This window comes from Saccopteryx bilineata, chromosome 4, assembly GCF_036850765.1.
Source record: "Saccopteryx bilineata isolate mSacBil1 chromosome 4, mSacBil1_pri_phased_curated, whole genome shotgun sequence".
NCBI classification, from domain to species: domain Eukaryota; kingdom Metazoa; phylum Chordata; class Mammalia; order Chiroptera; family Emballonuridae; genus Saccopteryx; species Saccopteryx bilineata.
The window spans coordinates 158,293,048-158,315,820 of NC_089493.1; the positions used below are offsets into that span (position 1 = coordinate 158,293,048).

General features: G+C 47.0%; 1 protein-coding gene and 1 non-coding gene across 2 annotated transcripts in view; both read left to right on the plus strand.

The window, feature by feature from the left end:
• GFPT2 (glutamine-fructose-6-phosphate transaminase 2) overlaps positions 1-22,773 on the plus strand; it is a 47,249-nt gene that overhangs the window by 14,058 nt on the left and 10,418 nt on the right. The window contains exons 5-17 of the mRNA XM_066272435.1: positions 1,560-1,618; positions 2,267-2,401; positions 6,009-6,070; positions 10,385-10,464; positions 10,900-11,017; positions 11,309-11,472; positions 12,839-12,934; positions 13,017-13,114; positions 13,394-13,514; positions 15,741-15,898; positions 16,034-16,148; positions 19,951-20,078; positions 22,347-22,514. Coding sequence (XP_066128532.1) covers positions 1,560-1,618; positions 2,267-2,401; positions 6,009-6,070; positions 10,385-10,464; positions 10,900-11,017; positions 11,309-11,472; positions 12,839-12,934; positions 13,017-13,114; positions 13,394-13,514; positions 15,741-15,898; positions 16,034-16,148; positions 19,951-20,078; positions 22,347-22,514 — 1,502 coding nt within the window. The remainder of the gene's footprint in view (positions 1-1,559; positions 1,619-2,266; positions 2,402-6,008; positions 6,071-10,384; positions 10,465-10,899; positions 11,018-11,308; positions 11,473-12,838; positions 12,935-13,016; positions 13,115-13,393; positions 13,515-15,740; positions 15,899-16,033; positions 16,149-19,950; positions 20,079-22,346; positions 22,515-22,773) is intronic.
• TRNAT-CGU (transfer RNA threonine (anticodon CGU)) lies at positions 7,537-7,612 on the plus strand. The gene has a single exon. It is a non-coding gene; the product is annotated as a tRNA-Thr (tRNA).

Consider the following 22,773-nt stretch of genomic DNA (forward strand, 5'->3'; position numbering starts at 1 on the left):
GGCTTGAGGTTTGGAGGAGAGGCTACAGCTGGCAGCCCAAAAGCTCCTCCCAGCAGCAGGACCCTCCATGTGACTTGGTTGACATTTATAAAAAATGAGGATGATTGTGTGGGAAAGTCCAGCCTTCTGGCACCCCTTGACAAACTAGAAGGTATGGTAACTGGCTCACAGAACTTCAGACTTCCACTGACAGGCCAAGGTCACAGAGCAGGGACCCACCACTGCTCATAGCAATCATAGGGACACCAGACCCTCTTTGGTGGGCTGTAGGCTCCCCAGTTCTCCCAACTGACCCCACCATGTGCCAGGCCAAGCTCATGGGTCCTCAGCACTTGCCTGGTCCTTCAGGACAGTTCTCCATGCCATGGTTCTTTTAAATGATGCCCCACCCCCTTTCGTGGGGTAGATTGGTAGATCTGGGGCTCCTGGTGGTAGCTCTTCGGGACTCTGTGGTTAGCCTCAGGGTTGTTGGTCTTTCTGCAATAGGACACAGTAGGCATGTGAGATAGGGACGAGCATAGCCCTTGACTCCTCCCAGAGCCCAGGCAAGAGCTTGAGAAATCGTTTAGGCCTTCATGGAGGTCTCCACTCTAGGTTGGGCCTGGTCAGGTCAGGAGCACCAAATGCTCACACCTGGGCATGACGGAGGAAGGTGTCCAATAGAGATAATGTTTCCTGGAGTCAGCTGGGACCCCGCTCTGCAACATCCCCTGGCATAGTGCAGATTCTTGTGGAGCCCTATAGCAAAGTAAGGATCAGACACATCAGACAAACTCTGGGTGCTGTCAGTAGGCACTTAGTTGAGGATCAAGAACCACTGCAGTTAATCTTCTGGAAATCGAGCCACAGGAGGGAGCCACACCTCCCTGCTCAGTGTCCTTTGCCCCCTGTGGACACTGGTTTCCCAAGGTAGTTCGCCCTGCCCAGCTGGGAAAGGAAGGCCCCCTCTGGACAGCAGGAGAGCCCACTGCACCTCTCTCAGCAGAGCAGCCACTGCAGCGCTGGGGCAATGCTACATCTGTGTCCACGTACTCAGTTCCCGGCAGTGAGGTTGTTGCTGAGGACTTTTCCCTGGATCTGGTCCATGCCCTGGACCATAGGGCATTCCACTACTGGGACAGGCACCTTATACCCAGGAGGGAGGCAGCAGACCCCATGTTGCTAAGGACCTAGAACATATATCCAGTCAAACCCCGAGCTAGACACAGGGGTTGGTCCCTGGAGCAGCAGTTTTGGAATCATTTCTAGGTAATGAAGGATTAATCGTCCTCACCAACATAATAGCAAAATTATTTGGTGGCACTATAGGCCACAATTAGAGCTGGGTGTGTGGTCAAGTTGGTGGGTGCTTTCTATTGCCAGAGGAATGTGTATTTCCTCAGGAGGAACAGTAGTCACAGCAGACGTCAGCCCTAGTAACCATAAGTGATATTTGCACAACAGACATCCTGTAGGAGTGAAGTTTGCAGGGTTTCAAATTGCATAATTGTTTCCCTTCACATCTGACTTGAACTTCGCTTCTTTGTAGCATTTCTTTCTTGACAAAACTTTTCTTCTAGAATTTGTTGTCATCCACAATGGGATCATCACAAACTACAAAGACCTGAAGAAATTTCTGGTAAGATACTTCTCCTGGGTAGCATCTAAGTCAGGTGGTATTGATTCCCCAGAAACTTTCCAACCAGCTCATTTCCCTCCGGAAACAAAGGCAGAAGCTGAGTGAGAGCCACTTTTGGCCCTGACACCACACTGGACACAAACCTCAGCCCAGTTCAGCCACCTCTTCAGATGTTAGTGGAGGAGAGAGCAGGGCATCCATGTTCGTGGGCTACTACAGAGTCACCAAATCAAAAGGACATGAACTTTCTCTTATTAAAGTGTCTCCACTAAATTATCAACTCATATACCAAATGGAATGTGGGGTGGGAAGGCAGATGGCTAGTGTCTAAAGTATGAATAGGTTGTGTTGACTGGGATGTGGGTGGATTTGACTCAACTCATTTGATCACTCTGACTGCTATTATTTTGCAATGTCCAGATTCATGGCAGGAACAAGCTTCTGAGGTGGGGCGATCTTGGGGAATATTGAATGACTCAGCTGTGTTGCACTGGGTGATTCTGGCAAACATTTCCCATCCTTTTCAAATTTTTCTTATTCTCTTTTTAAATCACTCTGAAGGCAAGTCATAAGGGGAGAGAGGGAGCTGGGCAGGCCAGCATTTCACAATGAACATTATGTGACACTCTGTCCAACTAAATATTCCAGGAAAGCAAAGGCTACGAGTTTGAGTCAGAAACAGACACGGAGACCATTGCCAAGCTGATCAAATACGTGTTCGACAACAGAGAGGTTGAGGACATCACATTTTCAACACTGGTTGAGCGAGTCATTCAACAGTTGGTGAGTTATGAGTCCCACTTGTCTAAATCATCCCTTCATTTTTCAGAAGCATTTATTAGGTACTGAGGATTCAAGCATCTGGTTTTAAGGTGTTACATCCTTAAAACATTTGGACAAGTTCTGAGGTTTGGGTGGTAAACATCAAATGGAAGTGCTTGCTTCATTTTAACTACTCTGAAGTTGGGAGCGGCCTCCAAACTGTGCTTTCTTACAATCTCAGGTTGTGTGCAGGACCTTGGTGGTGGTGGTTCACATTGGCATCTTTTCAGTTAAATTGTGCCATCAGTTACATAACCCAGATGCATTTCACTGACGTTGACTTAGGATTTTAGTCTTTTGTACTGTTCCAGTAAAGCGATTATCTGTCCTGGGAGAGAAATGGCCCACGGTCCTTTCTGAGTGCATTGAAGGAAGGAACAGAGGGAGGGAGGGGAGGAGGAAAGGAAGGAAAAGGAAAGGAGGAGGAAGTCAAGAGAATTGGTGCAGATTGTCAAGAAGTGTGATTGGAGAGGAAGGGTCTAAAGATCTGGCCCAGGGACAGGGAGGCTTTCTGTTCTAAAAGAGGTTGTGCTTTTGGGATACACATCAGGTCAAGTCTGTGTGCAGAAAGGAATGATCCAAGAGAGAGATTCATGACGTCCCAGAGGGTTGGAGCCACAGAACAAAATTCCTGCTAAGGGGCATATGCTGAGGGAATTATTCAAAAGAGGCCCCTCCTTGAAGGAGGAGGTAGAGCAGATCCAGGGCCCTCAGAGGATAATGGGGAAGAAGAAGAGGTCTCCAGACTTTCCAGAGCCCATTCTTGGGCATCAGTGTTGCCCAACTGCCCCTCCAAGATGGGGCCAGCCTGGAGACAGTGTTCAGACTGAGAATGTGGAACACCTGCAGTCAGAGGCTACTGTGGCTGCAACTGTGGTTTAAAATATATTACCCTTTGCTGTTTTCAGAGTCTTTTTTATAATTTTTTAAATTTTTTTATACAGGGACAGAGATAGAGTCAGAGAGAGGGATAGATAGGGACAGACAGACAGACAGTAATGAAGAGAGATGAGAAGCATCAATCATCAGCTTTTTGTTTTGACACCTTAGTTGTTCATTGATTGCTTTCTCATATGTGCCTTGACCATGGGCCTTCAGCAGACCGAGTAACCCCTTGCTAGAGCCAGTGACCTTGGGTCCAAGCTGGTGAGCTTTTTGGTCAAGCCAGATGAGCCCGTGCTCAAGCTGGTGACCTCGGGGTCTCGAACCTGGGTCCCCCGCATCCCAGTCCAATGCTCTATCCACTGCACCACCGCCTGGTCAGGCCGGAGTCTTTTTCTTTTTTTCTTTTTTTAATAAGTCTACTGTGGAGCTCTTTGCTCTGTGATTCCCATTTGGGGGGTTATAATTTAGAGAATGTGCTCATGAGTAAGAATATGACCCGTATGTAAAGTACAGTACACTGTGTAATGTGCGGTAGGATGATCTGGCGTGGCAGCACAGTGTTCTCTCCTTTCCATTTGTAATTCTAAATTTCAGAAATACTTCCTCAGTGGTGGCACTTTAAACCCCAGGGAATGAGAAGCATATTCTATTCAGTCTTACTTTGTTTGCAGACCAGTAATTTTCAACCAGAGCATCACAAGAATTTTTAAAACATGCAATACAGATGGTGCTTGACTTACGATCACGATTGGTTTCGACAGACCGGTCGTAACACGATTTGGTCATAAGTTGAGTAGGCTATATGTACAGTACTGTGAAATGATGTTATAAAATTCTTTAAGTCATATTTTATCATAATTTTCTTTCGTCATTGTTATATATTATAATTTTCTTTGTTCATTTTATGCCATTTATATCATCTCTACACCATTTTGTTTCTCAGTTTTACATTTGTCAGGTTTACGTAAAACATTCCCAGTACAACTGGTTTAATATTTGCAAAGACAATTTTCTCTTGGTAGACATCTTGGGAGGGGTTTGATGAAAAATATCCAAGACACAAAACACAAATTGCTGTACCGAGTCTGGGATAATAGTTGAAATGGTGCACGCAGAGATGGTAGTGCTGCCGGAAGCTGGTCCTCACTGTCGTATGCCCAGCTGGGCAACACTTGCGCTGCCAGACGCGGAGCAGTCGTGGCTAGCGATCGTGGTTGTAAAGTCGAATGGTCGTAGTTGCATAGGTCATAAGTCAATCAATATTTATACCTGACTAGTCAGGGCACTGACGTCTTTTCCCTTAGCTTGTCAAATAAAAAAATGAGAACAGCCAATACAACAATAGCCACCTGGTATGAATGAATCGGAATACCTACTTTTAAAAGATTTTATTTATTGATTTTAGAGAGAGGTTAGAGAGAAAAGAGAAAAAGGGAGAGCAGGAAGCATCAACTCACAGTTGCTTCTCATATGTGCCTTGACCAAGCAAGCCGGGGTTTCAAGCCAGCAACCTCAGCGTTCCAGGTCAACTCTTTATCCACTGTGCCACCACAGGTCAGGCAAGATTATACATATTTTTGTTGTCATGTCAGCAAAAAATATATTTTTGGTGTGCTGCAGAATTTTAGTAATTAGTTTATGTGTGCCATGAGATGAAAAAGGTTGAAAATTGGTGGTGTAATGTCAGGCTGCTGATGGTCTGCCTGACGCCCCTTTGTGTCAGGCTGTGTGAAGCCCTTACAGGCCTGAGGACACTGGCGGAGATTGTTTGACTGAAATGGCAAACCGGCTATCGCACGCTGGCTGCACGGGGCCTCGGATCTACCCAGGGTTCCAAACCTTGAAGGGTTCCACATCAAAATGCAGATGTATAGCCGCTCATTCCAACCAAAGTCGGCTAGGGTCATGGCAAATGAGTGCAGGATGGTCAAAATGTAAGAGAGAATTATGCACCAAGGATTTAAATGGAAAGCATTTGGAGTCTTGAGGTAGGAGAACTGGATTCCAGTTCTGGTTTGTACTAACCAACAAACGGAAACATAGGGGACAGTTCTCACCATAGAAATAACAATAATTACAGTAATAACAGTTCATGCTTCTGTTGGGTTCTCTATGTGGCAAGCCCTGTTATAATGCACTGGTTCACAGGAGCCACACAAGGTAGAAATAGTCTCATTGTCACTCAGCCCAAGGAAAATGGGGCACAAAGAAGGCCACAGTATTGCCAGGTTGAATCCAGGCTCCCATCTGAGTTGAGCTAAGCACAGGTCCGGAGCATTAGCCCCTTTAATCCTCACAGGAGCTCCCTGAATAGGTACTGTCCCAGGTGGCAGAGGCCCTGGCCTTGGCCCTCACCTGGTCACTGGTTCTGATGCACCAGTCCACCCATTTTATTGCAGAGCTGGGACTCATTTCTCATGGGCCTTGACAGGTGTGGTTGCCATTGCTCACAAGGAAGTCCACAAGATCTGTCTTTGTAATTTGGCATGGAACTGTCTGTCACTTTCCTCCTAATGTCATCCTGCTGTCCTGTATTTGGTGCCCCGAGTGAGCATTGCCAGTGTGACCCCAGGAGCACTCACAGTGAAGAGGGCTCAGGGAGACCGGTTGGGCACAAGCCAGGCTGCAGTGGCCTGGCTTAGCCAGCATGAGTTGTTCCTCACTTTCTTTCCCTGTGTTTCAGGAAGGAGCATTCGCATTGGTTTTCAAGAGCATTCACTACCCGGGAGAAGCTGTTGCCACAAGGTAAGGCAAATGCATTGGTATTTCCAATAGCAAATAACTAAAATATAATCACTTAGCTTGAAGCACAAGGGGCCATAGAGCCTCTGGAAAACTGAAAGGTACCTGCTATATCGGAAGGAGAGCTTTAGCCTAGCCACAGAGAATGCACCCCATCGTCTCTTTGGGCAAAGCTTCTGCTTTTTTAAAAAGAAAACCCAGAGTAGGATTTTTATTTGAAATCTTTTATTTTTAGAAGTTGACAAAATATTCAAATTTAAGATAAAATGATATAGTAAAGGCTGATCCAGCTTTCATGGGGCTTAAAGCCTATATAATTCCTTTAGGAAAAGCATGCAAAATTATGAATATGAAACTAGGAACAAAAATGAACGTTGGTTTGAATCCAGTAAAGAAGAAGCCTTACAGGTCCAGAGCTCAGGTTTCATCACCTTCACGGCAGGGTGTCCAAGCAATCAGCCAAGAGGCCAGCTTCAGCCTACATGCCCTTCTGTTAGAGCCCCCCAGGGTCCCCAGCACCGTGGATTTACACAGGCAGGTGTGTGAATGCATTCTGTTGTTTTATATTCAGATGGGTTGGTTATCTGTCTGTCCATCCATCTATTCATTCATCCATCCATATCCATCTTTCCATATATCCATCCATCCATCATCCATCTGTCCATTTATCTATCCATCCAGCTAATATTTGTTGAGCATTTACTATGTATGTGTTGGACCCTGGAGACCTGGTGACACCAGACCTGGTCTTTCCCTTAAGGACTAGACATTTGTACAGGAGGCCAGAGCTGGGCAGAGATGGTGATGCTCTGTGATAAGGGTATGGGGCAGGAGGAAAAGCTCAGTGGGTCTTGGGGGGAGCCGTGTCAGCCTGGGGGAAGGGAGCAAGGGGACCAGTGTGAGGAAAGGCAAGGAGGCCAGAGCAAGCATGGCCCTGCTGGGACCTACAGTTAGGCCAGGATGGGGGTGGGACTAGTGGGACTCGCTCTTGCGGCCTCAGTATGTACTTAATGACATCTGCCAGGCATGGGGGACAGCAGCGAACAGAACAAGGTCATGTGGACACTCAAGGGTTGGTGGGAAATGGGAATGTGGGCAGAGGTCCTGCTCTGCAGGGCCTCAGGTGCCCAGTGGGATGCAGACTTTTTCCAAAGCCACTGGGGAGCCATCAGTAATATACATACAGCCCTGGGAGACTGGGCCAGAGAAGGAGAGTCTCTCCCTTGCAGACTGTCAAACTCTCTAAGCAAGAAACGTATCATGATTTTATTTTTTTTCTAAGACAGGAATTAATTTATCATTTGGAATTTCATTCCCTCAAATCATAGAATTGTATACAGTGGGTCCTCCGGTTACGACACAGTTCTGTTCCTACGACAGTTAACATAACCCAAATTTTGGTGAAGGTCAAAACTCACCCTAGCCTGAGTCACTTAGCTAACCTAACACAGTTGTAAAATCATAATCTAGCCCTGGCCGGTTGGCTCAGTGGTAGAGCATTGGCCTCGTGAGTGGATGTCCTAGGTTCAATTCCCAGTCAGGGCACATGGGAGAAGTGCCCATTTGCTTCTTCACCCCTCCCCTTCTCGCTTCTCTCTCTCTCTCTCTCTCTCTCTCTCTCTCTTTCTCTCTTTCCTGCAGCCATGGCTTGATTGGAGCAAGTTGGTCCCAGGTGCTGAGGATGGCTCCATGGGCTCCACCTCGGGTGCTAAGAAGAGATTGGTTGCTAAGCAACAGAGCAATGCCCTGGATGGGCAGAGCATCACCCTCTAGTGGGCTTGCCAGTTGGATTCCAGTTGGGGTGCATGTGGGAGTCTGTCTCTGCCTCCCCTTCTCTCACTGAATTTAAAAAATAAAATCATAATCTAGAACATAAAAACACAACTAAGTCACAGAAAAAGGAAAAGGACATGAATATACTGTACTGTACACTGTACTGTACTGTAGTAAAAGGAAAAAAATGACGAAAATGAATGTAAAAAAAATTCCTCACCTTTATTCCCGTGGTTGGCTTGCACACTGGAAGGGGCATTGCAAGGTGGGAGAGAGTGACCTATTGGGAGGAGGGAGCTGAAGAGGCAGGAGGACCTGAGAAGGTGCTGGAGATACTGGGTCAGTGAATCAGGTTTGCCCAGGGAACATGCAGGAGATGCTGGAGATGATCCTACCTGTACTACAGGTGTTTCAGCTGATGTAGAGGGTACAGGATCTGTTGCAGGCCTCTCTACCTTCTCAAAGAATTGTTCCAGGCTAGTCTGGAAGGTTGATGACTACTTCTCTTCCAAAATATGCCTATAGCATTGCAAGGCATCCATAACAGCTCTGTAGACCTTTCTGAATCTGTCATCACCAGGGTCCTCAGCCTGAAATTTTGCTAACCCATCCTCTACCACAGGAAAACCTTCTGCCAAACCCTTGGTAATACTCTAGGGTTCTGGGGTTTTTATCTCTTCCTCTTTAATCAGCTGCTTCTCCAGCTGAATGAGATCCACAGCAGACCAAATTAGTTTGCCCACATAGTCCGTAAGTGTGACGCTAACAGTGTAAGCCGAAATACTCACGTCTCAATTTTTTTTAAGTTTTTATGGGAGTGAGCATCATAAACTCGAAACATCATATGTCAAGACTGTAACCCGAGGACCCCCTGTAATGCTAGTTGATCCTTATCAAGTTTAGAAACTTCTTTTAAAATCTGATATTATCATATTACTATTTCAATTGAATATAGAAGACAGTGTAAAGAAGCAACAAAGCTTTATTTTTCTAAATTGCTTGTAACTAATGGCTCTATAACCTGCAGGACAATCTTTGGAATGTGTTGGGAACATTACATGTCACAAAGTCTGAAGAAGCCACAGAGCTCAATCCATAAAAAGACATTTAGGGGAGACATTTGCCAAGAAATATAGATAACCACAGTACTTTCTCACTGTCATTATTATTAAGACTATTTATGCTAGTTCCCCTTTGGACCCAGAACTATGTGTCTGATACGCTTTTTATATGATAAAAGAGCATCCAAAATATTCAGGGTGCTTACAGCACCTTTTGCAAAAACAGACTTTGTTCTTGTATTTGGAGAAATCAGAGAGGGGCCTAAAAGGGTGTAACACTACTGGAATACAAGATCTGTTACTGATGAAGAAATATTTAGAACCTGTATTGAGTCAGGTTAACAGACCAAATGGGTATAGATGAGCTGGTCTGGAGTATGCGAGTTACAAAAGTGAACTCATTACATTGCACACCCACTTTGAATTTGATTTGCATGCTGTAATATATGAGAAAGAGCAAATAAATAGGTTTTGGAAGCAAGATGCCATTCAAATCATGGAATAATACCTTATAAACACATTAACTACAGAAGTTGCAAGCCAGAAGGGAATACCATAAAGTACTTTATTGAAGATTGCTTTCTGGCACTAGTGGCTGAGCTGGAGTCGGGGTCCAGAAGACCTGAGTAAGGTGCCCTCACTCAGATCAGCTGCAGGAATTGCCTATCACTGTCCCCTTGGTGATGGAGTCTGCCTGTGCAGCTTGGAGATTAGAAACTTCACCAAGGTGTTCCTCAGGCAGAGACAGAACTGCCCTGGAAAGTGCTTTACAGCAGTGGTCCCCAACCTTTTTTGGGCCACGGACTGGTTTAATGTCAGAAAATATTTTCACAGACCGGCCTTTAGGGTGAGGCGGATAAATGTATCACGTGACCGAGACAAGCGTCAAGAGTGAGTCTTAGACGGATGTAACAGAGGGAATCTGGTCATTTTTTAAAAATAAAACATCATTCAGACTTAAATATAAATAAAATGGAAATAATGTAAGTTATTTATTCTTCCTCTGCGGACCGGTACCAAATGGCCACGGACAGATACCAGTCCGCGGCCTGGGGGTTGGGGACCACTGCTTTAAAAAGCCCAGCCTAGACGGCACCTGAGCTAGATGAAAGGGGGCAGATCCTGGCCCTTGAGGGCTCCCTTTTTAGAAATGGGCAGGAAACGGAGGCAGGTGGAGACTTGAGTGCACCCGCTGCTGCCTGGGCCGACCAGGGACTCAGCCTCTGATGCCGGTACTTCATGGGGACTCGCTGGGCGGGCGGGTGGCACCACAGAAGCTGGGGTTCTCATGTTACCTGACGGTCCCTACTCCAAGCCTTGGGAACATCTTCTCGTGGTCTAGGAGTCCATGGTGTGAGACCTCAACAGGACCATTGGCCTCAGGGAGCTTGCTAGATGTGGGACCGTCCTCAGTGCGCAGAGGACACTCAGCCGTCCCAAATGATGAGGTGATGGCTAACTCAGTCCTCTCTTGTCCTCACAGGAGAGGCAGCCCCCTGCTCATCGGAGTGCGGAGCAAATACAAGCTCTCCACAGAACAGGTCCCCATCCTGTATAGAACACGTAAGTCCCTTTAGGAGGACCAGACGGCGTTGCAGCACAGGCAGCCTTGTCCCTAGAGGCCTGATGCCCTCACCATGCCCGAGTGGCCTGGACATGGCACCAGGTCTAGAAGGTTCTCAGGCAACTAAGAATTGGCTCTATTTTTCCAAAAGCTTTTTTATTATGGCTATTTTAATACCCGAGTCAAGGGAGCAGCATGCAGTCTGGTGCATGTAGGCACCGTGCCCAGCTCCCAGCGTTGATTTGGTGTGTTCTCTTTGTGGCTGTTTAAATGCTCTTGCTATTTGGGGATCTTTCCCATGATTTGGCTGATGCAGCCAGAGCTAAAAATTGCAGGTTTCTTCCACATATTCAAAGGAAAAATGGGCTCCATGCTTCATGTTATTTAAACAGAAGAGAGTAACAGGATGTGCAGTTCTCTCTTTCATTTGCTAGGTAATATTGAGAATGTAAAGAACATCTGTAAATCGAGGATTCAGAGGCTGGACAGCTCGACCTGCCTTCACGCCGTGGGCAATAAAGCCGTGGAATTCTTTTTTGCTTCTGATGCCAGGTAGCCAAGCTTGTTCCCTTTCTTTCCTAACACTGTGTAATCAAGATTGACTGGCTGCACCCACTGCTTTTTACTCATTCTCCCATATGAACTGTTTCCTCCCAGCTCAGCAGGGGCAGGAGCAATGGCAGATTTCAGTTCTTGGTGGCCCTCCTCCAGGAAATAAATAAATATGTGATGTCCCTTCCCTCCTCAAATGCCATCCAGTGCACTGGGGAGGCAGTGAGTGACTGCCATCTTGCAGCTGTTGGGCCGTCCCCACCTGTGATGTCTGTGTTTTTCTTGCCCCAGTGCTATTATAGAACACACCAACCGGGTCATCTTTCTCGAGGATGATGACATTGCCGCAGTGGCTGATGGGAAACTCTCTATTCACCGGGTCAAGCGTTCGGCTGGTGATGACCCATCTCGAGCCATCCAGACCTTGCAGATGGAATTGCAGCAGATTATGAAAGGCAGGTGTCCTCAGAGGGTCCACAGCAGCAGCCTTGGGCCAGGCATCCCCTGGGGAAGCTCCTGAGACTCTCTGACCTGCCTTGTGTGGGTGGCACAGCCCTGATGCCTGCTGGGGCCTCCAGGAAAGGGCTGCAGGTGGTCTCAGGTTATGTAGGGAACCTGACCTGCCTCCTGTAAGGGAGTGTATGACTATATCCAGGCACCAGGTCCATCTGACCAGTCCATCAGTTGCCTCCCTTCACTGACTCTGGGGGACACATTCCTATGCCCCAGGAGTCATTCTTCTCTGGGCAGGAGACCTGTGATAACAGGGAAACTGGACCATTTTCTCTTTTCGAAGAGAGCCTCTCTCCCTGCACCCACAGTTGTCTCCCTGCACCCTTTTCTACACCGGGCAGCCTGAGTAAACTTTTAAGAACATGAATCAGAACCTTTGTTCTGCTGCTTAAAGCCCTCCAATGGCTTCCTACCATTCTGAAAATAAAATGCACAGCCTCCACATGCGGCCTGGCCCCACTGCACCCCACTGCACTCTTTCCCACTGTGCCCTGCCCACCATGTCCACCCTGTTACTCAGACAGGCCCTGGCTTGCCCACTGGGGGTCATTGCCTTTGCTGCTCCTCTCACAGGACAGGGTCCTTTTGATCATGTCAGCTGAAATGTCACCCCCTCAGAGAGCCCTTCTCTGTCTCGTGTCTGTAGTGGTCCCGTCTCTCCTCAACTGTCTCATTTGCTTCGTGGCACCTTCTGTACACGTCTTGTGCTAAAGGCGGCAGACAGGGACCCTGAATGGCATGTGTGTGTGTCTCAGAGAACATCTCCACCCTGTCTGGGCTCCTCCAGTTCCTCACGCAGTACCTGTCTGGGGCCTTGACATGCGGTGGCCACTTTGGGGCTTATGGTCACTTTGACCTCAGCCAACCCCATTCAATTCAGAGCCCTGAAAATGCCTGTGCCACTGAAAAGGACTTTCTTTCATACAAAAACTAGGAGGATATTTGTTACAAAGAAAATGGTCTCTTTCTCTGGGCTGGTTTACTTTGTACTTGCCAAAGTAGGTGAGGCTGGGAAGTGAAGCATTTTACTTCCTTCTGGCCTTGCTAAGAGGAGTGCAGCCCAGGGACACCAGCCCTACATTTGTTATCCTTGTCCTTCCCTCCCTCAATGGGAGGGCCAGGTGTATAAAATGAAATAGTAGTTGAACCTGACCTGCTTCCCTCTCACTTGTCACCATGGGAAAACACAGTGGTCTTTACATGTGTCACACAACCACTGCATAATGACTTTTGTCTTCATTGAAAGTTAAGCCGTGAACATATAGCTGAATGATAACTGACCTGTCTTGTTGATGCTTATTTGAGCAGGTAACTTCAGTGCATTTATGCAGAAGGAGATCTTTGAACAGCCAGAATCAGTTTTCAACACCATGAGAGGTCGGGTGAACTTTGAGACCAGCACAGGTAATCCCTGGGCCTTGCCCCCGGCGCCTGTGCAGTTCCTGGGTGACGGGTCTCACACTAACACCCTGTGTGTGCCCTACAGTGCTGCTGGGCGGCCTGAAGGCCCACTTGAAGGAGATTCGACGGTGCCGACGGCTCATCGTCATTGGCTGTGGAACCAGCTACCACGCCGCTGTGGCTGTAAGTGTGAGCGCTGGACCTTGATGGGGCCAGGGAGGTGGTGGCAGTCAGGACAACTGGCGTCTTCATGCAGCCATGCACTTGGCCTTCCAAGTTTGGTTCCTGTGCGGCAGCGTGAGAGCTGGCGCAGAGTCCATTCCCCTGCAGTGCTGCCCAGCGTGCCTGAAGTCCCTCCCTACCCAGACACGGAGGCTCCCTTCACACCTGTCCCTAGAAGGCTGCTGCCGGTGTTCCTTTAGCGTCATGACTGACTTTGGTCCTCGTTCTTGTTGGCTTCAGACACGGCAAGTTTTGGAGGAACTGACTGAACTCCCCGTGATGGTTGAACTTGCTAGTGATTTCCTGGACAGGAACACTCCCGTGTTCAGGGATGACGTTTGCTTCTTCATAAGCCAGTCAGGTAAGGGGTACAGGTTTGTGTGAGGTCACCCCAAGCTCTGTCCTCTCAGTAACCCACCACCCTCCTTCCTCTGTCATGCAGTGACGTGCCCTGTGCACCGGCCACATGTTGCTTTCTCATGAACCTGCTTAGTTAACCCTCAGCCATCAGTTACTGTCCCTTTTCATGGGGAGGACCATGTTGCCAGGGCTTCTTCCTGCTGGTATTTCACATCCAGGCTTACCCACCAAGGTGCCATAAATGTGTGCTGGGTTTAATTGTGAAAGTTCTTCCAAAATCTGCTGGCTCAAGGGCTGTGTGGTTGCCATGCGATGCACATGCTGGCCAGCAGGGGGAAGCATGGAGATATACGGCTCCTGCGTGGGGCCCACGGCACCTCCAGCTCCACAAACTCCACTGGGCACCATCCTAACACTAAGCTTGGGCATTTGCTACAGTCGAGCTAAGCAAAGGGTTAGAGAGGTTACTCATGGCCATGTGCATGGAGTCCCTGAGAGCTCTAGGATGATTTTTTAAATTTTTTTAATTATGGAAGATTTCCAAGCCTTTATAAAAGTAGAGATTCCTCTAGCCTTAGCAATGATCAGCTCAGCAGACCTTGTGTCATCCATACCCACATGAATCCCTCCCTTTCACTGGTTTGTTTACAAGTCAATCCCAGACATCCTCCTAACCATCCATAAGTACTTCAGAAAGTACCTCTTTTTGATAAAATGGGAAAAGATGTAAGCACTGAATGGAAGCAGTATCGAAAGTTCCAATAGGTGTTAGGCCTTCTATTTTGTATTTTTAATCCTACTCCTATTTCAATGACAAGTTAAGAACCACTAATACAGAACCACCATCCGCTGGGCACCTCATACTCAGATGCTGCCCTGTGACATCAGTTGCCAGCATTGTGTTTGGTTTATGATCCCATCAAAACCTTAAAATGTTTCATGAATTGGTGGGAGCTACTGAGCAAAGAGCAGAGGTGGATTTACTCTGAAAATAATGTAGTGACAGCTCCTGAAAATTTTCACAGAGGGGTTTGAAGTTTTATTTTGTTTAGACCTTTCCATTAAGTTTAAAAAATACTGTACCAAATACTGGGGAGCAGGGCTGAGGAAGATAGAGCCATCCTTCCCCCCACCGTCAAGTCCAGAGCTCCCCTGGCACTGAGGGAGGACTGGGTGACACCCCGTGTGCTAGATACAAGTCTGAAGAGGAGAAGGAGAGGAGAGGAGCCATACGAGAGCACCAGCAGGCACTGCAGAAGAGCTAGGAAGGGCACACCAGGAGCAGTGCTCGAGTGGACATTTGAATGAGTTTGATTTTATGGTCGGGATCATATTTAATTTAGTTTGAGTTCTTTAGGATTTGCGAATGTAGAGTTTGTGCTGGCTTATGGGTGGACCTACTTAAGTAGTTTTATTATAAAAATAAGTTTTGTCCACACTGGGAGACTGCAAGAAGTGTTTTGTTTTGTTTTTTTTGAAACAAGATTGATTTGAGAAATGCCATTTGGGAGCATTCTTGATTTTGTTTTTGTTTTTTAATTGAGAAGAGGGGAGATAGACTCCTGCATGTGCCCCAACTGGGATTCACTCAGCAACCCATGTCTGGGGCTGGATGCTTGAATCAACCAAGCCATTCTCAGCTCCCAAGGCTGATGCTTAAACCAACCAAGCCACTGGCTGTGAGAGAGAGGTGGGGGGAGGGGAGAAGCAGATGGTTGCTTCTCCTGTGTGTCCTGAACAGGGATCAAACCCAGAACATCCACATGCTGGGCCGACGCTCTATCCACTGAGCCAACTGGCCAGGGCAACATTATTGCTTTTTAAATACTAAATCTCAGCACATTCTGAATAAGGCAGCTTAGAGCTCCAGAAGAGGCATTGTGCTGACTCTGTCATCTGCAGCACATACCTTGAGCGAGCAAGGCATTGATTTCCTTTCCTGAGTCCCTCATCCTCAAGGGGAAAATGGGGAAGATGGCCCCTACGGGATTGCTATGAGACTCAGTAAGACAGTGGGTGAGAAAGAGCTTGCCATAAATAATAGTGAAATCTTGAACCTAAGAGTCAACAAACAAAACTGTAGAGCATGTTTATTTTTTCTGGCTGCGAATTGGCTGTCTGGGCACCAATTTTTGTGTAAAAGCGGGAAATAAATGAGTGAGGGGCTGGAGGTTCGGGGGCCAGAGCTGTGCACCTGTGAAAACAGCTGAAAAGGTCTGTGTGGCAGGTGAGACCGCAGACACCCTCCTGGCACTGCGTTACTGTAAGGACCGCGGGGCCCTGACCGTGGGTGTGACCAATACTGTGGGCAGCTCCATCTCCCGAGAGACCGACTGCGGTGTCCACATCAATGCAGGCCCGGAGGTCGGTGTGGCCAGCACCAAGGTAAAGAAGCTGCGTGTGCCCCAGTGGGAGGGCCTCAGCTGGCGGTGGACACAGGAGGGCCCTGGTGATCTGCCCCCCTCACATGGTTGCCACATGCCCATTTGCCCCTGTGCCAGTGCTGCCATTTGTCCACAGGCCTACACCAGTCAGTTCATCGCCCTGGTGATGTTTGGCCTGATGATGTCTGAAGACCGTATTTCTCTACAAGACAGACGGCGCGAGATCATCCATGGCCTGCAGTCATTACCTGGTATTTTCCAAAACGACACTGTCTTTAACTTTCAAACCCAGTGGACTATTCTTGGCGCTTCCTTCCTAACTCTGTCAGCAATGCTGTTAATCACACCACCTCTTCAAAACTTCCTCCTCACCACTGCATGCCTGCAGCAGCTCCCACTGCACCACGATTGAAGTCCACACTCTTCACCAGGTGCTGGAGCCCTGCTGGGCCCTTGCCATCTTGGACCCCATTGAATGCTCTGCCCTTGTCCCCTCTCAGGGGGGCCTCACTGACCTTTGATCCTCAGCAATGCCAAGCTCTTTCCACCCCAGGGCCTTTGCACTATCTCTTTCCTTTAGAAACACTCTTCCTCCAGCTCTTCAAACAGCTTCTCATCACAAGTCTCAGCTCAGATGTCACCTCCTGGCACCCTTCCCTGTCCACCTTAACAAACAGAGGTCCCACTACCCTAACCCAGCTCTCTATGAAATGTTAGCCAATTTCTTTTCTTTATAGTTCATTCTTTTTTTTTCTTTCTATTTTTTCGAAGTTAGAAGCGGGGAAGCAGTCAGACAGACTCCTGCATGTGCCCGACCGGGATCCACCCGGCATGCCCTCCAGGGGGCGATGCTCTGCCCATCTGGGGCGTTGCTCTGTTGTGGCTGGAGCCATTCTAGTGCCTGAGGCGGAGGTCATGGAGCCATCCTCAGCACCTGAGCCAACTTTGCTCCAATGGAGCCTTGGCTGCGGGAAGGGAAGAGAGAGAGAGGAAGGAAAGGGGGGGGGTGGAGAAGAAGATGGGCGCTTCTCCTGTGTGCCCTGACTGGGAATCGAACCCGGGACTTTCACACTGGCCAACACTCTACCACTGAGCCAACCGGCCAGGGTCTCTTTATAACTCATTCTGTGATCCAAAATTACCCATCCATCTGTGTACTGGCTTGTTTCCCCCAACTAAGTCAGCTCAGTGAGCACACAGCCTGTCACAGTCACTGCTGGATGCTTGGTGCCTGGCCAGGACAAGTGCACAGTAGATGCTCAGGAAATACCTGAGAAGGAGCACATGGCCCTGAGTCTCTTCCTGTCCCAGATAGCTCTTTCACAGCCTCACCAGACTCCTCTTTTGCTAGGTTTCATCTTTTACCATCCATGAGATATGGTGTCTGTTGCATAAAATCACAAGTTCTTTGGAAAAACATGGTTCCAATCACTCATTCCTCATTAACTCACTGCACATACATGGATTCAGGACCAGCTGGCCTGCCCTGATGCCATCCTTGGATTGCCAGGATAAGCAGCAGCTCCTTCAGCCCACTTGCATTCCAGGGAAGGAGAGAGACCTCTTAGGTTTTCTTTGTGCAGTCCTGAGAGTGTGAAATTAATAGACTTTACCCCAGGAACCAGGAGCCAATCCCAGAGAAGGGAAAGCCACCATCTAACCACACAAAGTCTAGGGACCTGAATCTGGCCAAGGCAACACACTGGAAATGCATGGTCAAGAAAAGCATTCTTAACTCTAAGCAGGTAAAAACCCTGCAAAACAGGACTCTATCCTGATGTCTAAGTCTGTGGTTCTTACAATGTGGTCCACAGGTCCTAGGGCTCTACAAGGACCTTGCAGGCAAAAATATATTCATGGTGTACATTATTATAATAAATAAGACATGTTTGCTTTTTTGCCATGTGGACATTTGCAAAGGCAATGGTGGCTACCATTGGCACTTTATCACATGCCACAGCAAAGGCTCCACAATCTTCAAATACCTCGCACCCAGCTTCACTTATGAATGTCCTTGATGAAGCAGTAAAATACATTAGTCTTAGGAAATTGCAATACTTTTTAATATTCTATGTGACCAAATGGGACATATATGTAAAGTACTTCTGCTAGACCTTGAAGCACAAGGGTCATTTAAAAAATAAGTGATTGAATAGCGAGCTGACTTGCATATGTAGCAGACATTTCCTCAAAAATGAACAAAGCCTGACACTTTGAGAAAAACAACTGACTGTATTTGTTACCAATGATAAAATTCCAGCTTTCAATCAAAATTTAAGATTTTGGAAAACTGATAGCTTGACTACATTCCCAGCACTTAAAGACATCTCTGATGAGATCATGGTGATTTTTAAAAATGTGATTTTTTTAAAAATGTTTTATTATGAAATGTGTCCATTTGCATAACTCAGTGAATCAATAGTTTCCAAATGGCCAACATATAATGTTACAAAATTATGCATGTGTAAAAGATCTATTTAAATAAATGCAAGGTATACCCAACACCTTTTAATGTAACAAGGGAGGAAAAGTTATTGATAGATTTCAAATTTCACATTTGCAACTACCCTTTTAAGAAAGTGTTGCTTCTTGGGTTTAGTATCAAAGAAGAATATTCACAATGATTTTGGAAAAAGATTCCTTTCTTGTCCAACTATAAGTTTTCTGAGATCACATATTCCTATACTTTAACCAAAAGATCATTATCTCAACAGATTGAATGAGGAAACAAATATGAGGTTCTGATTTTTTTTTCAAGGTCACACAACACCTTTAAAAGATTGCCAAAAGCAATATCACTCTTCTCACTGATATATATATGATTATTTTTTTAAGTGAGAGGAGGGGAGCTAGAGAGACAGACTCCCACATGCATCTTGACCAGGATCCACCCCCCAACCCCCCAACTGGGGCCGATCCTCTGGTCAGCCAAGCTATCCTCAGTGCCCAAGTCTGACGCTCAAACCAATTGAGCCACTGGCTGCGTGAGGGAAAGAGAAGGAGGAGAGGGAGGGAAGAGAAGCAGATGGTAGCTTCTCGTGTGTGTCCTGATTGGGGGTTGAACCAGTGATGGGATTCAAATAATTTAACAACTAGTCCTCTGCCCTAATGACCATTTTAAGTATAAAAATATATATACCAAAAGGCAGTTTACTATTTCATGCATTTAATACTTAAATAAGAACAATAAAAGAGGTACACAAAACTAGATTATAAGAAAGTTTTAAACTATTAATGAAAAAATATTAAATAATACCTAATAATGAACAATGAAACTGTTATTTAAGATATTTCCATATTGCTTCTTGATTGGCATCCTCACTTGCAATTCTTTTCACTTTTATCCGAGCATCATCAGCTGTGTGATTTATCCTTAACCATCTTTTCACGGTAGGAGTGGGATCCCATTCCTTAGATGTAGGCTGACTAAACTAATAGTCATTCTGTTTGATATATTAGAAACAGGCCACTGAAGTAACAAACATGAGGGAATTAAAATGTAGTATTTCATCAAAGGTATAATGAGTTTTATGAAATGAATAAATAAATATTACAAGCATAGTTCCGTCAAGTTTTTTTCACCTATGGATGGAATGAACATTACTAAGGGCGCTTAGAATATGCTGTTGCGCAGGTGAACATTAAAAAAGAGTAAGGAATGTCAATTTGTCATTTCCACATTGGGCGCTGCCCAGGTGCCCACCTTGGAGAGAACCCTAAAGACAAGTGCCATTTTAACAACCGGTTCACTGAACTCAACAAAAAAATAGGTATCAGTTCTGCCAAACCGGTGCAAACCGTTTGAATCACACCTCTGGATCGAACCCAGGACGTCTACACGCTGGGCTGATGCTCTATACACTAAGCAAACCAGCCAGGGCCTAGTTACCATATTCTGAATTTAAAACTCTTTTAAATTAATACAAGGAAGGCAAGTGTACTAAGTGATAGGAGTTTCCAAAACCTTGTCTTATGCATTATAATTTTTGTTTATGAATCTTGTTTTAAAATCCATATAACTGGCTCTGCCCCTCTACTGTGTGTATGACTTAGAGCTGATCAAGGAAGTGCTGTCACTGGACCAGAAGATCCATGACCTGGCCCTGGAGCTCTACACACAGAGGTCTCTCCTGGTCATGGGGCGGGGCTATCACTACGCCACGTGCCTGGAAGGAGCCCTGGTGAGCCCCCTTTGCCCAACCCCCACACCACCGGGCCTGCATGAGGGCAGGCATGGGAGACACCCAGATAAACCAGCAAGGAGGGCCAGGCATTGGGCTAGGGTATGGGAGCGCTTGAGGGCCTGTTTTTCACCATTGAAGGCGGCACTGAGCACCAGCTCATTACCAGGTGTTCTAGCCCTGGGGCCATAGAGATAGAGGTTCCCAATCTTTATCTCCCAGGACAAAGGTTGCGGCACCCTAGGGTGAGCCCCAGAGGTGTCACCCTGGGCCAGGCTCCATGTGGATTAGCACACTTATACCTCATGAACATGTGAGTGATTGATGGTCGTTCCATCTTACTCCGGAGGAAACAGCCTCTAAAAAATTCATCTTGCCCAAGATTACATAGCAGAAGTGATCAGCCTGAGATTCAAACTCAGGTTCACACGGGCTTTGCTTTTTCTCCACTGCTACAAGCTGCCTGCACAGGAAGATTTGGGCAGACCACAACAGCGGGGTGGGGTTTCAACAGAATTTTCCGGTTATCCCTCAGACTTTCAAGGGGGACTGGAAATCCTGCAGGAATGAACCGCACAGGCCTTGCATTGTTTAAACCAGTGGCTGGCTGTTTTGCTCCCTGTAGCAGTAAAGACCCGCACTACCTAGCATGAGAGGGAGCTGATGGGGCAGCAGCGAGATGTAAGACATGGACACGGGGCTACTGAGAGGATGGGCAGTATTGTCCAGGGACCTGGGCCTAGTGCTTGCCCTTTACTACCTGTCCACTTACTATTGATGCTCAACCATGGGAAATGGGAGACAGTGCTACAGGGGAGGCAGCAGTTGGTACCCAGACAAGGGCATCATCCATGACCCAGCTCAGCTCCCCTCTTGTGGGAGTAAATGCTGCCCCTTTCCCACTACCCTTTCCCCCATTCGAAAGACAATGCCATTCGCAATTGGTTCACAAGAAACATTCAGATAATAACGGTAGCCGAGGGTAGGGTAGTGCAAACCACAGGAGCCTGAGTAAAGTGTGCTCCCACTCCCGCAGCCTTCAGTGGAGGTTCTGACCCCTGCCAAAGGCAGTGAGGGCATGCTGCCTCTCAGAGAGCTCAGTTAAGCAAGGCCCAGGTGAGGTGTGCTTTCAGCTCCCTGCCCCCTGCATGCCTTGGCCATCTCAGCTACAGTGCCTGAGTGCACTGGTGAAAGATGCATATTCAACTGCGTCTCCAAGGTCATCTTTGGGGAAAGAAAAGAGCTTTAAAACTGCTGCTGGCCCAAGTCAATGACCTTCTATGATCAGTTGGGGCCAGCACTCCAAAAATCTGCAGCATTCAGGATGGGGCCCCACTTATAACTGTTTTCCTGACCCAAATAAATAGTTCCAAGCAAGGTGGGAAACCTGTTCTTCATCAGTCTTACCAGTCCAATGACAAGGGTTTAATAGAAACTGAATAGAACGAATCCTCCTAAACACAAGGAAAATCCAGTAACAGCCCAGTGCAGGGGTAGTCAACCGTTTTATACCTACCGCCCACTTTTGTATCTCTGTTAGTAGTAAAATTTTCTAACTGCCCACCAGTTCCACAGTAATGGTGATTTATAAAGTAGGGAAAAAACTTTACTTTATAAAATTTATAAAGCAGAGTTACAGCAAGTTAAAGCATATAATAATAATTACTTACCAAGTACTTTATGTTGGATTTTCACTGTTTGGCAGAATAAATCTTTATAAAACAACTTACTATAGTTAAATCTATCTTTTTATTTGTACTTTGGTTGCTTCGCTACCACCCACCATGAAAGCTGGAATGCCCACTAGTGGGCGGTAGGGACCAGGTTGACTACCACTGGCCCAATGTGTGTGATTTTGCTTGGTATGTAAGTTGGAGCAATCCTTTGCAATTTATTAATAGACTAATGGTCTAGAAATGATTAGTCATATAATTGAGTGGAAGCATATCTAGATGGTATACAATTCTGTCATTATAAACGCCAGCTGTGGGGAAGGCTAAATTGATGCTGACTTGTCCATCCAAGGGGGGTGCTACACAAGGAGCTGGTCTGGGGACACAGGCTGCGTGCTGGGCTTTGTATATGCCCTGGACAGCAGCTGGCCCTCTCCCTTGGACCTGGCCTTGTCAGCAGCCTTCAGTGCTATTTGACTGCATCCATCTGTCCTGTGGTTCCCAACTTCCTGCCTTCCAGAGTCCCTCTCTCCCCGCTGATCTTTCCTCAGACTGCTGTGCACTGTGACACTGATCCCACCTCGTGTTTTCCCAGAAAATTAAAGAGATAACCTATATGCACTCAGAAGGCATCCTGGCTGGTGAACTGAAGCATGGGCCCCTGGCACTGATTGACAAGCAGATGCCGATCATCATGGTTATCATGAAGGACCCTTGCTTTGCCAAATGCCAGAACGCCCTCCAGCAAATCACAGCCCGCCAGGTGAGAGCCCTCAGCTGGGCTGGGGCTACCTTCCTCTTCCTCTGTTCCACACATGCCACCTCACCTATTACCTGCCAGAACCAGCTATGCGTGGGTCCTGCCAGTGAGCAAGTGCAAACACACGCTCTCTCCTAGGCCCCCTCATGAGTGGTGCACACATTCAGAAAGGGACTGTCCAGCTTTCGGCCACGCCCACCACAGCTCTTTAGTGAGGCCCAGTGACCCAGAGTGCCTGGAGCTGTCCTGGATCCCAGGCAAG